The 15,142-nt window shown below is 37.6% G+C and overlaps 2 protein-coding genes across 3 annotated transcripts; one reads left to right on the forward strand and one right to left on the reverse strand.

Annotated features, from left to right (window-relative positions):
* Nucleotides 1-5,325: 5,325 nt before the first annotated feature.
* On the forward strand, nucleotides 5,326-9,689 carry cdk2ap2 (cyclin dependent kinase 2 associated protein 2). 2 transcript variants are annotated; one of them, XM_023334460.1, is made up of 5 exons: nucleotides 5,326-5,415; nucleotides 7,748-7,906; nucleotides 8,056-8,147; nucleotides 8,541-8,661; nucleotides 9,112-9,689. In XM_023334460.1, exons 2-5 carry the CDS (start codon nucleotides 7,852-7,854, stop codon nucleotides 9,177-9,179), a joined length of 336 nt encoding a protein of 111 aa, XP_023190228.1. In that variant the 5' UTR covers nucleotides 5,326-5,415; nucleotides 7,748-7,851; the 3' UTR covers nucleotides 9,180-9,689. The 2 variants fall into 2 exon arrangements, with proteins under 2 accessions (XP_023190228.1, XP_014327489.1); XM_014472003.2 differs by having other exon boundaries at nucleotides 5,368-5,415; nucleotides 7,751-7,906.
* A 184-nt stretch (nucleotides 9,690-9,873) lies between these two features.
* aip (aryl hydrocarbon receptor interacting protein) lies at nucleotides 9,874-14,401 on the reverse strand. Its single transcript, XM_005807762.3, has 7 exons — nucleotides 14,272-14,401; nucleotides 13,570-13,752; nucleotides 12,924-13,112; nucleotides 12,052-12,228; nucleotides 11,800-11,941; nucleotides 10,808-11,037; nucleotides 9,874-10,722 (listed from the first exon to the last, which is right to left on the reverse strand). Exons 1-7 carry the CDS (start codon nucleotides 14,368-14,370, stop codon nucleotides 10,717-10,719), a joined length of 1,026 nt encoding a protein of 341 aa, XP_005807819.1. The 5' UTR covers nucleotides 14,371-14,401; the 3' UTR covers nucleotides 9,874-10,716.
* Between the last annotated feature and the right edge of the window lie 741 nt (nucleotides 14,402-15,142).

Below are 15,142 nucleotides of genomic sequence, written 5' to 3' on the forward strand. Positions count from 1 at the left end.
AAGATACACCGGTAAATACCTGTAATGATTAGACATTAGGCTTTATCTGGTATCCACTCTCTGTGTGTGTCCTCTTGCTCCTTTTGTTTGGCTTCAGAGCACACTGATATGTCATGCCATGTCTGAATCATCCTGAGTTGAAGATTAGTTTGAAATTGCCTGCACCAAAAGTTTGAGTCAAACAGCAGTCTTAAATTTGAAGCACAAACAAGCCAATATGTCAGTAAAAACCTGGAAAAATCCACTTGGGGATTGATGCTGTGTGCACTGATTGCCCTCCCTGTGATTTCAGTTCAAAGTCGGGTCCAAACATAGAGCAATAAAAAAAAAGCCTAAAATTCTATATGTATTAGAAGAACAAGGAGTTTTATGAAGAGAATTCATGGAAGCCACAGATTGGAAACAGAGATAATTATTATGAATTCACAAACATTATACTGAACATCCCAACAGCTTATTCTTGATGGTGTGTACTATCCAATTCATCCCATTTTGGTTAAGCACAGTGGTTACAAAGTATCCATTACCCCTAGTGGGGTCGGGAGTGATGCTGGTGCCCATCTCCAGCTAACGTTCCTGGCGAGAGGCGGGGTCACCCTGGACAGGTCGCCAGTCTGTCGCAGGGTGACACACACACTCACACCTAGGGAGAATTTAGAGAGACCAATTTACCTGACAGTCTTGTTTTCTTGCTTTTGGGCTGTGAGGGGAAGCTGGAGTATCCGGAGAGAACCCACGCATGCACAGGGAGAACATGCAAACTCCATGCAGAAAGACACCGGGCCGGGAATCGAACCCAGAAATATTGTAAGCATCATTGTTCTTATCAGTTGAATGATGCCCCATTTTCAAACACGAATTATAATCACTGGTAAAGACCCAGCAGGATGAAATCTTGCAGAGGTTTGAAGAGGGGGGGAAACAATCTCAAGCCCCAATAGACTACTTATTTAATGTTTCATTGAGTTTGCATCTTTTTCAGAGCAGGGAGTTATATTCATCTTGTGTTTCCGAGCCACCAACTGGGGACAGTTGCAAAACAAATTCAAATATAATGGAGCGTGCAAACAGAACTGCTGTGCTCAAGGTTGTGAACATCTGTGTGACACCACTGAGGCATGTCTGCACCGCCACTGTTTGGTGGGCACGGCAAGAAACACTCATTTAAAGGGGGGAGTCTTCTTCTAGCACTAAACTTGTTTAAACTGTCAGATAGTTTTTGTTGAAGGGAAACAGTTCTATGCATTATTAAAGGTCGCTACAGTGGCTGCACAGATAACAAGCAAAGCCTGGTCAGCCCCTGAGGTTTTTAAGAGACAGCATCAGGAGGGAATCAGGAGTCAGTTTCTGATTTTACAGCTAAAGCTTTTTTCCTGTGCAAAAAGCGATGAAATACACAGACGGAAAGGAGATCGATATGTCATTTTAATTCCCAGTGGTTGAGAATTATGAAAGTAGACAGGAATTTTTCATGTTTCTTTTTCCAGTATATCTCCATAAAAACACAATTTCTTTAACCTGTCATGCAGCTATATGGAATGTGATATAAAAAAAAGGATCAAAATGTTTTTGCAAGACACAAAATCAGACAGGTTATTTGTTAAATTTGTATTTGATTGACTGCCATCGTTATCGTTATCATTGTTATGAATGACTGCCATCATATTCATCAAGTATTTTTATGACTGAACATTTAAGAGATCCAAGAAAAAGTTTCAGTGACTTGGGGGAAAAATGTATTTGTAATTGTTGTTGAATTCAAAATGTTGGCTATTATTCATGTCTGCATAAATAAGTCATTCATAACTGGGTAAGAAACTGAAGTAGGACGGTGTCAGAAGGCAATTCCTCGATATACGTACTCAAAGTTTTTCACATAGCGTAAATAGAATAGATATTTATAAACTCAAAGTTTTTCACAGCGTAAATAGAGTAGATATTTATATACACTGTGTATTATGGTACATGACCTTGTTTTACTCACTTTCTGTAATTATATCAGGCTAAAATGCTGCTGTTGTAGGTCAGTTAAGATCACCAACATTTTTATTTAGTAAATGCTAGAATATTTGGACATAGAACATTATTTCAAAATATCTAAACAACTAACTTAACTACTTTCGCTAATTCAACACACATGAAATTCACATGAATAGCTGCATTGAATTTAGTCTGTCATTTTAAGATAAAATATGACTCATGCTATTTATTTTGAAAGCAGCCTGTGAATTTGTTAATTGTTAAATTTTATTCAAAGTCTTCACAGCTCAGTGTTCTCAGCAGGTCTAATGGTTAATCGCACTTAGGTAACAGAAGCTTTCAGTGTTTTAAATGTGCATAAATCTCTGCCTGCTTCTCCATAAAGGTCAGTCTTTGCTCCACTTTGGCACTGTTTGGTTGGTAGTATTACGAGACAAAATGCACTCTGGAAGTTATTGAGGCATGCAGATAGAAGCTGACCTGGGATCCATGATAAGTACCCAAATTAAAAAAACAACAAAAATGTGGGTTTGAGAATTGCTTTTAAGTGCTGCCATTTTGTCTTAAGGTAGTATTTAAATATTAACATATCTTTGGCTTCTAACTTTGACAGTAACATAAGACATAGTGACTGACAACCTTTAAAAATAGAGTTTCTTCTATGATTTCAGTTGTTTTCCTTTCCTAAAGTGATACCGCTACTAATTTAACAAACAAAAACTTACAAGGTGTCTGAGGCTGTACAGTAAACACTCCAAGACAGGTTATTTGGGAAAACCTGGACAATAACTGGTGGGCCAATCTGATGTTTGGACCGCAACAGCCGACTTTCTTTTTCTTTTTTTTTACTTTTTTTTTTTTTGGGGGGGGGGGGGGGGGGGGGGGGGTTCAGGCCAATGTGCAGTCATGACAAAGGATTGACCATGCATGCTGCTCTCCCTGTTTGTTTTTTATTTTCTTTTTTTGGAGATGCGGTCAGCGATGTTTAAAAGAGGGAAAGCAGAAAGAGAGAGGCTAGCTCAGAGAAGGATGAAATTTAAAAAGAGGAAATCTATGGAACCAAACATAGCTAAATGTATAAAAATGTACAACTTCTTCACAAAAACTAGCTCATGATGAGTGACGTCAAATAATGATGATAAAAAGGGCTTTGTAAATTATTGTTCAATCAAGTCAATGAATTGTGTGGCAACTTGGCATATAATGTTGCAAAATTCAAATTTGTATATGAGCCACATAACTAAGTAACTATAGGTCAGAAGAAATACTGTATATAGTACCAAGCACCAGCCATGAGCCCACAAGGCCGAAGCGGACAGGTAGGATTAATTAATGAATATTATTAGAATTAATATAAGAGAGTATGTGCAGAACTGCTTTTTATGAAAAGTGCACTCACAAGCAAATGGCAATGGTACTTGCATAGCACTTTATTAAGTCCAGAGGATCGCAAAAGCACTTCACTATACATTCAGTAATTCACCACACATTCACATGCTGATGGTGGCAACCTACTTGTACCACTAAGACAGACAGAGCAGGGATGTGAACTGGCAACCCTCTGATTACAGAACAAACTTCTAACACCTTTGCCACAATCCCCCCATGAGTAATTACCTTTAGTTGTTATTAAAATGCTATATCAAACACAAATGAAATTTGCAATTCGAAGCCTTGAAATTGGCTCCTGCTCTTTCTGACACTACGCCTTCAGCACATTATCACAACAATGCTCATCCATTAAGTCATTTACAGCCTTTCTTCTTATTTAATAGGCTCCAGGTGTACTACGGCTTCCTCCCGCACTCCAAAAACACGATAGTTGGTTCCCGTATCTAAATTGCCCTTGGGTATAGTGAATGAGTGCCTGGTTGTTTGTTTCTTGTTTCTGACCTATCCTGAGTGTATCAGATCTATTTTGAAAATTACTATATATAGGAACCAGCCCCTCTTTGACAGTAAGAATAAGATATAAGTGTAACGGGTACCGTAGCGACAGCACCGCTGTTGACAGATATACTCCTGAAGAACAGGAGAAAGACGAGGAAACGGCTTGTTAACCTCAAGTGTCATGCAGCAATTTATTCAAGTTTTACATCCAAACATACTTGTTGTATTGAGTTTCTTTCTTTACAGTTTATATATTCAAAGTTCAACCTTTTTAATACATTTCAGTGTCCATAAGTGACAAAAACAAGCATCTTTTAGCGACAAAACAAACATCTCTTTCCTAAACACATATCCACTCATTCTTCTTCTTAGCTTTCTAGCTGTTTATCCCAAATGAAACGCATTAGACAGTGGTTACATTAACCAGCTACTTTTTAACTTAAGACAGTACTGCATTTGACCTTCAATAAACTAAAGTCCTTAATAGAACCAAACAAAATTTTTAAAGTCGCTTTTTTTCCACCCTGAATCCTAATGGTAAAAGAACTATTTTAACACTGGTGGTGGGGACCTTACAAAAGCCAAAACAGAAAAATAGACATAGAGTTCTTCAGTTTCTAACGGTTATTCCAGCATAACCTGAAGTGGGTGAAGCGCATGTATTAAACAGACTTGGCTAATGGCTAATATTAGCATGTACACCGTGCGTAGTTACTTTCTTCGAACACAACGACACAAAGTCAAAAACTGAATAACTAATACAGTACATAACTATTCCAAATACGTTCACAAATATTCCAAATACGTTCCAGCATGTCTAATTACTGGATTAAAAACCTATTCGCATATTTACCCACCTGAAGAACAGGAGAAAGACGAGGAAACGGCTTGTTAACCTCAAGTGTCATGCAGCAATGAGGGAAAATACAAGCAGGACACCAAAACCGCCACCCGCCCCCTGCTGGCGTGGAGTAAATGTTACAGAGTACATTAAAAAAAATATAGAAAAACTCTTCTCCAAAATAGAGTACAGAACTTGTATTAACAATTTCAAGTCATAAACACAAATGTCACACTTTTGTGGTCGCCATATAAGCAGTATTCTTGTTGTTGTTGTCGTTGTTGGTACAATAACAATAGTAGTAGTAGTAGTCATAATAGTAGTATTAGTAATGTCTTAGTGTATTAAATAATTTTAATTATTTAAATGATGAAAATGATGAAAATTGCTGTATAACAGCAACAAAGTGACAGGAAATCAAATTTGGGGAACGGGTAACAGTCTTTAGATTCAGTTTTTATTGTATTATTGTTTCACTGTTAACAAAATAGTTATAACTGTCTTCAAACTGCTTGAAATAAATTTGTTTTTGGTTTTACGCCTTAAACTGACGCCGTTACCAACAAACGTAATAGGTGTCGCTAGCAACCAATCAAATCGCGCTAAACAAGAAAAAACACTACACTATACTTCGCTTGTGCGCATGCTCACACATAGCGGAAGAGGTTCACATCCAACTAAAGATTTCAGCTCTTCATAGAAAGGTAAAGAAATAGTTTTGTTTTGAATCTTTTTTAGACCGTTTTGGAGTTTACGTGTGTGGATAGCTAACTGTTATAAACGTGCCGGTCGTGTAAGGTGATACTTTGTACTTATAGCCCTTATTTCTCCTTTGTTTCCCCTGTGTTGTTTTGCTAACCGGTTAATGCTAATCCTGCTAACGTTACCTTCGTCTTAAAGCTAACGTCAGCTTTTGTTTCATTCAGTAATTTTCCTCCGCGGGTGCTGGTCACCCGAGAGCTGTCACATTCAGAACTGAGAAAGACTGCGTGAAATCCGAGATATGACACACAAAGAGCCAGATTTAAAGGGAGCAAAACGACTGAAAAACTTAAACTTGTCACACATGTACAGTCATGGCTGTAATTGTTTCTTTATAGTGACATATAAAGGCTGCGTAAAGTGTTGACAGATCATAAGAGTTTAAAGTTATAAAAGATAGGCGTATTTTTATTTCTTTTCATCTTTTTAAAGTAAAAATAATCCTTTGTTTTTAAATTATTTGCAGTAACTTTAAAGTTATGAAATTTGTAACGATTAAATATCGATTATCTCTCAATTTAGTTGCATTTTAATACATTGATATGTAAAAAAACGTATTTCCCTTACACATTATTACAATTTATCACCTTACAAACAGAAACCTCTTTTTATTTTACTGACCAAGAAAAGTATCACATATTTGTGACTCATGGTTTTCAAAACCTTTAATAATTCGAAAGTGGCAGAGTGTGAAATATATAAATGTATATCAAGATCCCTTTACTCCTGAAGTCACAGAACTAGTAAATAAAGTTGAGCTTTGTCTAATTTATTATCATAAAAGATTTAGTTAATCTGTGAAGCTCCCAGCAGAGTTTTTAGAGTACTTGTGAATAAAGGTCACAAAGACCTAGACAAAGACCAAACGGGTCTGGAATAAAGATATAGAGACGGTAAAAGCAGTGTTAGGTGGGAGTGAATGGCACTTATGATGTCAGTAATATATATCAAATATAAATACTGATACTAATTATGATTTACGGTAAAGAAAAATTCTTTAGCCTAACACAACCTACCATACACTTCCTAGAAAGCGCTTTTCATAATAATAGTCCCGTCTTCATAGCCCTACAGATTTCAACGTTGTTGTGAGGGCAGACAAAATTATCCAAACCCCAACAGTCCCTGTGTTTTGTTTTGTTTTTAAAACAAAATTAGCCATTTCTCTAAGTACTTTCACACAGTTTAGCAGTGAAATGGATTCAGAATGTTCTCTGTCGTCTCATAACCGCATTACACAGCAGGTAATCCTCTGCCTGAGATACTGAAAATGCTCTTTGAGTTTTTTCAGTTGAGTTTTTTCAGTTCATAATGCATCAGTAGATGCATTATGAACAGTTTACTGCTGAGCCTGTAATGTTTCCTGATGATGCTTGATGAACCTCTATCTATATAGGCATTAAAATTTTATGAATATCTATACTCCATATTAGTGATGCATGGTATCTTGGTACCAACATTGATATCAACTGATATTAGTCTTTTTTCTTTTTTTTTTACATTCGGTAATAAAACTGGACCAAAATTAAAATCGATATTTCCTTCCATCTTGTTGCCGTATGTTTCTGGATTGGAATGGGTTGGTCATATGGTATCTGATAGAGTGATAGGATTGTAGGATTGTGGGGAGTTTAACGGAAACAGAAAATCAGTGGTGAAGTCAAAGGTGTGGTTGTTTTCTCCAAGGTATCGAAAGGTCAGTGAAATGTCCATAGCAGCAATATTTATATTTATGTCAGCTGTTGATATTGGCTGATTGTGTGAACATACATGTGGAGTTGAGATGAAAAAAATCATGAAGCAGTGGGAGCAATGAACTGTGGTTGCTTTTATCAGATATGCTTTTTCTTATATTAAAATAGTTATTTGCCATTTGCAGAAGCACTAAGGAGCTTTTTAAAAAAGAAACCACATTTTAACATTCCACTAGTGGAATATCACAATTTACCACAGTTTAACAAATACCACAATTTAAATTAAGGTAAACTAATGCTGATTTAACAGATTGAAATTTATTGTTGATCAGCAGCTTATCTTAACAGCAAGAAACAAATGAACTTGTTAAGTCAGAGTCAGACTGCGCTTGGCTGTGAATCATTTAGTTTGTGACCTGCATGACTAAGTGTTAATGTTAAAATTGCAGCATCTGTAAGTTACTAGAATGTTTAAAAGTTAAATTTACAATCTTGATCTGTAAAACCTGAAAATTTGCTAAAGAAAAAAATAGAGATGGATTGTAAAGTTTATTCCCACTGTGTGTAATTGTTTTTGCAGCAGCTCTTAGGAGCTCATTGCCACCAGGAAAGCTGTATAAGCATTGGGTTGACGGGACTGAAGGAAGCAGCACATCATACCTGGAGCTGCCTGGTGAAATCGCCATGAGTTATAAACCTATCGCTCCCGCTCCGTCTGGCTCCAACCATACACCGCCAGGTACAAGACGGCTTGATTGTGATTTCAATTGGCTACTGTTATGTTTTCATAATTAAAGGTAATCTTATTAGGGTTGGAGAAGGATGTTCCTTCTCGTAGGTGATGGCAAAGCTTGATATAAACAGTCTGTGTCGCTCTCCTCCACACAGGGTCTTCAGTTCCCTCTCCATCACTCCCGTCGTCATCCAACTTTAGACCAGCTTTCAGTGACTTCGGTCCCCCCTCTATGGGCTTTGTTCAGGTCCGTCTTCATCTCCACTCAAAAAAAAAACAAAACAACAACTCTACCTCTTTTCTGTTTTGACTTTTTACTCACTTGCACTGGACTAAATCTATGCAACAGGCAAAACTTTCCTATGATTACTAATGTGAGTTGTGATTACAGTTAGCTTCTGTTATTTATTTTACCTAGAGTTAAATTTTATTTTTTATTTTATTTTTAAACTGAATTCTGAATCAACTCTTAATCGTCTGGTCAAAACAAAACATGACTATAAATTACTACCCGTCCTGTTGAAGAGCCTCACAGAGCCACTTTAGTTGCTTCACTATTGCAGATTGGTGGTATGATTTCACAACAGCGACAAATATTGATGGGTTTTCCTTTTCCCCCCTCTTCCTTTTCCTCCACCAGCCTGTCAAAGTGTCCCAGGGATCCACCTACAGCGAGCTTCTGTCTGTCATCGAGGAGATGAGTCGTGAGATCAGGCCTACATACGCTGGCAGCAAGAGCGCAATGGAGAGGCTAAAGAGAGGTATTTGATGCTGTCAGCTCTGTCAATGTGGATGAGTGTCATGAAGAGTTGGTCAATGCCCGCAGCTGCAGTTTGACTGTGTTTTCAATCTGCACTATGAAAGAAGATCTGACACCAGAATGTCTTGCAATCGATTTGGACGCATTGCACTTTCTTTCTGTATTTGGGGCTCGTGGATCAATTCTATACATTTCCAGCCCTGCGTATCTGGAGCTTGACTTTTTTTCTTTGCAAAATGACTTAATCTTGCAACCACAGGAGTACTGCTTTCTGCTTTGAAGAAGGAACTCTGTAGCATTCTTAATTATAGGAATTGTGGCACGTTGTAAAAAAACAAACAAACACTTTTTTAGGTTTCTTGTTTTATGCAAATCTTGCATCACAAACAATCGTTCTTAGCTTCCTTGTATTCCTCTCGTTTAATTGGATGCTCTGTGTTTTCTCTTTCAGGTATAATCCACGCCCGTGCACTGGTCAGAGAGTGTCTCGCAGAAACCGAGAGAAGTGCCCGCACATAACCCTTTTGGAAAAGAATCCCCTCCTGACCCGTTGTCCTCATCATGATCCTGGTTGGATGTTTTACAACCAGAGCTCATCCTCCCACCCCGAGCTTTATTTGTGAGCGTTTCTAGGAGCATTGTGTTCCCCTTTCCAATATTTGATACATTTCATTAAATTATGTTACTGTTACACTTTCTACAACATGTGGGGCGTATGCAAAACCAATTTTGTACCTACTGTAAGAATGTGAAATTTAAGCTCGTCATTTTGGTAAACCTCTAGTAAAATGCATTTGTTTAATAATGTAAGTTGACTTGGAAAGTTGGCTTTTTTAATGATACAATCAATGTTAAAACTGCACCAGTCTTTTGTTTATTTGAAAATCTTCACTGTCAAGTAAGCTCACTTTAGAATTCCCTCATTCTCACAAACCTTTTACATCGAGTCATTTTGTTAGCAAGGAAATTTTGTAAACCAGATTTTTGCAATTCAGTATGTATATCTTAATTAAATAAGAGGAAAAACTATTTCTTTTGTTTTGTATGTTTTCTGGCATCTAATTGAAGGGACTTTGAGAGATGGACCATTTGTCTGGTTTTGAACCTGAAACTTTTCTAAAAACCTTTGCATAGTTTAATCCCATCCCGTTCCCAGTTTTAAGAGAAGCAATCTGATTAAGTAATATTTAAAAAGACAAAAACAAATCCAAGATTGGGGATTAAATGCAAATTTATTTACAGTTACATTATCACCACCTTGTTAACAGTTCAGAAAAGCACATCTTCTCCAAAGCAGCTGACAAAGCAAAGATGCTGAGTGTCTGCTGAATACATCAAGAGCACAACTAAATGTAAATATTTTAATTCAATACATGAAATAAGTATATAGGAGATAATTTCAATTTAGTGATTGTCACAAACCAGTGAGGCTTAAGGTCCAGTCTCTTCTACAAGAACTTAGTGCTTGAGTAGTTAGACTTTAAGGTGTGTGCATATAAGCAAAACTGAAAAGGAGCATCTGTATGAAGTTACAATTTACTAATTGTGAGCAATTATTACAAAGTGTATCTAACAGGATTGGAGAACCTGACAATGACATAAAAGGGTCTCTGCTTGACATACTTGGTGAAAATGCTGGGGAAGATGTTTTATTCTATAAAAAATATTAGTTTCTGGAGAAACGGGGGAAAAAAGGTTTACAATCTGAATGCTCATCACCTGGAGCAAATCCTTAACTAAAACATTTCTGAATCAGTTAATGGCTTTCTAATAAATAAATAAGGTGTTCCCTTAAAATGAAAGATATGCAGCACTGAATTAGCCACTCCGCAGGAAATTACAGACACTCCAAACAGAGCCACGGCTTCACATTTACGCAGCGTGAATTCAGAGGAGTACGGCTAAAAATGCTTCTGGTGCCTGTGTGTGAACCTGAAGAGGAGCAAATTGGCGACATGTTTGGCTGAAGTGCACAGACAAAACTAAAACAGCAGGACCGCTCTCCTGCTGCTCCATCTCAATCCACTGGCATCCTCTTCTCGATCAGTGTCAGGGTTCAGCCCTGCAGAAAGAAAGAAGAGGAGTTCTTCAGATTCATACTAGCTGATGAAAAGCGAATGCAGAAGCCAAACTCAGTTCGGACTGACTGTAGTGGCTGCAGCTGGCATCGCTTTGAAGTCAAACAGGCCTTTGTAGCGACCCTTCTCCTCCGCCTGCTTGGAGCGCAGTTTCTCCTCCATGGCTTTCACCTCCTTGTTGACCGACGCTTCCAGAGATGGGTCCAATTCCAAGACTTTAGCGAAGTCTGCCCGAGCCTCCTTCTCGTTCCACACTGCAGCGTGAGCCTTTCCCCGCTTGTAGAAGGCCTTCACGTTATCTGGGAGGAAGGGCGTTAAAAATATAAGTGCACGTGAGGCGAGCTGTCAAAACTACCTGAGCTATTCAGTCAAAACAAATGTTTTACTTATTCTCTGGTGTGAAGTTTGTTTGACCATTTCAGTGAGTGAATTCTTCGACATAATGTTACGGTTCACTGGTGATACAGCTTTTGTTCTCAGCAGTCAATTACTTAAAACAAAACTTTTTTGCTAATTTCAACTAATTGAAGGCCACTTGAGAGAAACATCTGGTTAAAAATGGCGGGCGAAGAAGAATCACTAAATTAAACCAATTCTGACAAACAAGCCTTATTGGAACATATGATCCAATTTATTTAATATTAACACCTACAACATACCTGAACTAATGGAGACAATTAGCTGTAGATATCAATATATTAAGTAAATAAATCCAACATATTTATCTGACGATTAAAAATAATAAATTAACATACTTTTATACTGAATGAGACGTACCAGGGTTCCTACATATTTTCATTTCATAATTTCAGTACTTGCAATGTCCACCTGGACAAAGTTTTGGTAAAAATGTTAATATGAACTACAGTATATTAACATTACATGTCCCAAGGACATATATGAAACCTCCAAAGAATTTTTGTTTTAAAGAAACATCTAGTACAATTTCACATCTATAAAAACATATCCAAGAAAAAGAAGATTTCTTACCCAGAATCAGCTACTATTCATCTTGGAAAAAAGTGTTTTTGCAAATGGTCTGAACTTTGTCAGAACTTTACCTTCATATTTAAAGACCAGGGAGGAGCAGTGCTCGATGACTTCGTAGTACTGGCCCTGAAGCAGCAGGCACTGACAGTAGTTGAGCAGCAGCGGTGTGATCATTTGGTCCAGCTGCACCCAGTTTTCATCTCCAGGATGCTCCTGCAGATTGATTCAGAATACACACACACACACACACACACACACACATGTCACAAACTTCACTCTAGTTTCAGCAAACTCAGCAGGTTCCAACTAAACTGTTCCCAAACCTTCATCTGCAGGTTTTTGAGGCAGGCAATGGCATTGTAGTATTTCTCTGTAGCCTCCTTAATTTTGCCCTGTTTAAACAGTGAGTTTCCCTCTTCATGGATATGAGGCACAGAGTCCAGCTTCTCTTTGTCAGTCATGGCCCACATGTCCAGCTGGAAGGAGCCGGGAGGGAGGACCTGGGACAGAGACAGAGACGTCAGCAGGAGCACGACTGGATTCTCATGAAGTTCATCTCTTCTACATGTTACTTTGATTTGATTACAGCTGCATCCAGGGCATTTCTCAGAAACGCCTCAGCCATTTTAAAATTTGTCTTCCCTGCTTAGCTTTTAATCTAGAATTAGAAGTTTTATTTTACTATCTTGCATCCATATCAGGTTTTCTTACTAATATTTTTGTCATTCAGTTTTAAATATTTTACGTCTCATGTTTAAGGTTTTCATTCTTTTTTTTTTTTCTTCTTTGCATTAAGCACTTTGGTTTGTGCTTTAAAGTGGCCTTACGCAATTTCAAACAAATAAACATCGGTTCGATACAAAAAATATAAATATTCTGACACAATACACATCAAATCAGTATTCTAAAAAATTACTTAAAAATTATTCCCCAAATTAATTTATATATATTTTTTATTTTATGAAAAAACATACAAACATGGGGGTTTTGGAAACAGACATTAGTAAAAATAAAAAAAATAAAAACATGGAAAAGGCGAAGTAAGCAGCTTTCAATAAATGCCCTTAGGTCAAAATAAAACATGGATCTACTGGAAAATCTAGGAAACTAGATATGCACACATTTGCATATGATGTGCATCCCATACTAACTAATAAAAGGTGTGAGGACTAGATACTGTCCACTGCTGACTCACCTCCAGCAGCTCGATGGCAAACAGTAGAGGCTGTGGGTTAGCCTGGAGGTGATCCAGATCTTTGTGCCCTAAGGAGTGGTGGGAGTGGATCTGAGCGATACCACAGCAGTGCCTCTGGCCCTCCAGAGGGTCTTTACCAACACTTATGTTTCTCAAGGACTGGGACACGAGTGGGTATAGCGCCGTGTGCTGAAAACAGACAAGACAAAAATAAGCAAATCCGCACTGAAAAAGGTCAACATCTCAGCACAGCTACAGAAAAAATATCCCCACCTCATTCTGGCACCTCACAACCACAAATGTCAATATATTTTGTTAGGAATTTATGTGATAAACCAACACAAAGCAGTGAACAACTGTGAACTGGAAGAGATGCATGTTTTTTGTTATTTATTTTTCTTTTACATAAAACCTAAAAATGGAGTCATGCATTTGTATTCAGCCTCCTTTACTCTGATACCGCCACATAAAATCTGGAGCATACAAATCAGTTCAGATGTTAGGTAATTGTGGAATATTCTGTGTCATTTTCCTAATGCTTCACATTCGTGTGCGTCCGTCAGTCACAAATGAATGTGAAAAAGTTTAAGGCTATGAAGAGTGATGCATCGCGTTGCAGCATCACCAACATGACTAGAACTCTTACCTTGGTGTCGCAGGTAAATTCTGCGACCTCGCCTTTCCTCATGGTGATTACTATTCTTTCCCACACAGCCAGTTTGAACTTCTTGCCCATGATGAGCTCCAAGGGTTTGCTGCGGCCGCCCATAGATCTGGAGTCATCCAGTACTGTGCCGTCGCAGAGGCTGGTGCGATAATGGAAGACGACCTGACACAAAAACAAACACGAACAGGCAGGTTGGTTAAAACCTCTGAGACATCAGGGCAGCTGACCGCTTAGTTTTGCTACAAACAAGACAAAAATGTGCCCCTCTCTGACAGGTCTAGACAGGGTCCTGACGTCATCGCATTCTGACCAATCACAATGTGGGGAAAGTAATTGACATGGCGTGCCAACGAATCAGCGTCCATAATTACGTCTGTCTTTCCCACTAGCTTATCATGGTAGAAAAAAAAAAACATACAGATGAAAATCAATCAGGCTTTTAACATATATTTATTAAACAGTTATTTATTTCAAACACATTATTCCCCGGAAAAGTCTACAGGTTATGAGTATATGTCTGGCATGTTTTGTATAATGTTCGCCGAAGCAAATATTTCGGAATATTTGGCAGAGATGTGATCGCTGGTAGCATTTTGGTTGCTAGCGTGCTTCGTCGGAGTCGGTTACAAACGTCTAGACCCAAAACACAACCCGTTCCTGCTCCGAGAGTGTACTTTTTACCTTGGTTCCATTAGGGAAGGTCGACAGGTCTCCTTTTCCGGGACTTATCACTTTCTTTCTTATTCCCTCTTCGAGAAGCCTGCGTCCCTCTTCCTCCATCCTTAACCGTTCACGGAAAATGACGATGTTTACCGAAACTGCTTGTTTCGTAACGTGTTACGTCCTTCCCGTTGTTTAGCGTCACTAACAGCATTTTCTAAAATTATCGAGCAGATAATTGGTTCATGCAATGACATGTCATCGATGTATAACATCAAGTTACATTTTGTAATATCTTTACAGGTTTGTGTTTGAATTGAAGTTTGGCAAACTGTTATGAAACAACATTATTCTGTGTAGAACTGAGACACAAAGATGGTTTTACGACATACGGACTCAGTGGGGTTGATCCGATTTTTATTTATTTTAAACATAAATAATATGTTATTTAATATTTCATATTATTATTAAAATAATAAATGATTTATTTAAAAAAATGTAAAAAGAAATATGTATTCTTATCCTTCCATCACTTAAGTTGTCAGAATGTGAAAAAGTAAGGGAATATGTACTGCAAGGCACTTCATACATCCATACAATTTTACCACTTTAAATACTAATTACATTTGGAAAATGTGCAAACTTGTACACACATTTTCCTATAAAGGAAAAAAAATGTAATGATCTAGTGAGCTGTTTTTATTAAGATATTTTGTTATTTTCTCTGCAATAGTCATATAGTTGCACAGTGCTCATTTATTAGAATAGAATAGAATAGAATAGAATAGAATAGAATAGAATAGAATAGAATAGAATAGAATAGAATAGAATAGAATAGAATATACTCTATTGCTCCCCAAGGGGAAATTGCTTATTTGTTGAAAGCTACTCC

This window comes from Xiphophorus maculatus, chromosome 5 (genome assembly GCF_002775205.1).
Source record: "Xiphophorus maculatus strain JP 163 A chromosome 5, X_maculatus-5.0-male, whole genome shotgun sequence".
NCBI lineage: Eukaryota > Metazoa > Chordata > Actinopteri > Cyprinodontiformes > Poeciliidae > Xiphophorus > Xiphophorus maculatus.

Coding starts and splice junctions, on each gene's coding strand:
- cdk2ap2 (XM_023334460.1), top strand. CDS start 7,852: ATGAGTTATAAACCTATCGCTCCCGCTCCGTCTGGCTCCAACCATACA. Junction 7,907..8,055: donor CTCCAACCATACACCGCCAG/GTACAAGACGGC, acceptor TCCTCCACACAG/GGTCTTCAGTTCCCTCTCCA. Junction 8,148..8,540: donor CCTCTATGGGCTTTGTTCAG/GTCCGTCTTCAT, acceptor TTCCTCCACCAG/CCTGTCAAAGTGTCCCAGGG.
- aip (XM_005807762.3), bottom strand. CDS start 14,370: ATGGAGGAAGAGGGACGCAGGCTTCTCGAAGAGGGAATAAGAAAGAAA. Junction 11,942..12,051: donor TCAAAAACCTGCAGATGAAG/GTTTGGGAACAG, acceptor ATCAATCTGCAG/GAGCATCCTGGAGATGAAAA. Junction 11,038..11,799: donor CCTGGTCTTTAAATATGAAG/GTAAAGTTCTGA, acceptor CCTTCCTCCCAG/ATAACGTGAAGGCCTTCTAC.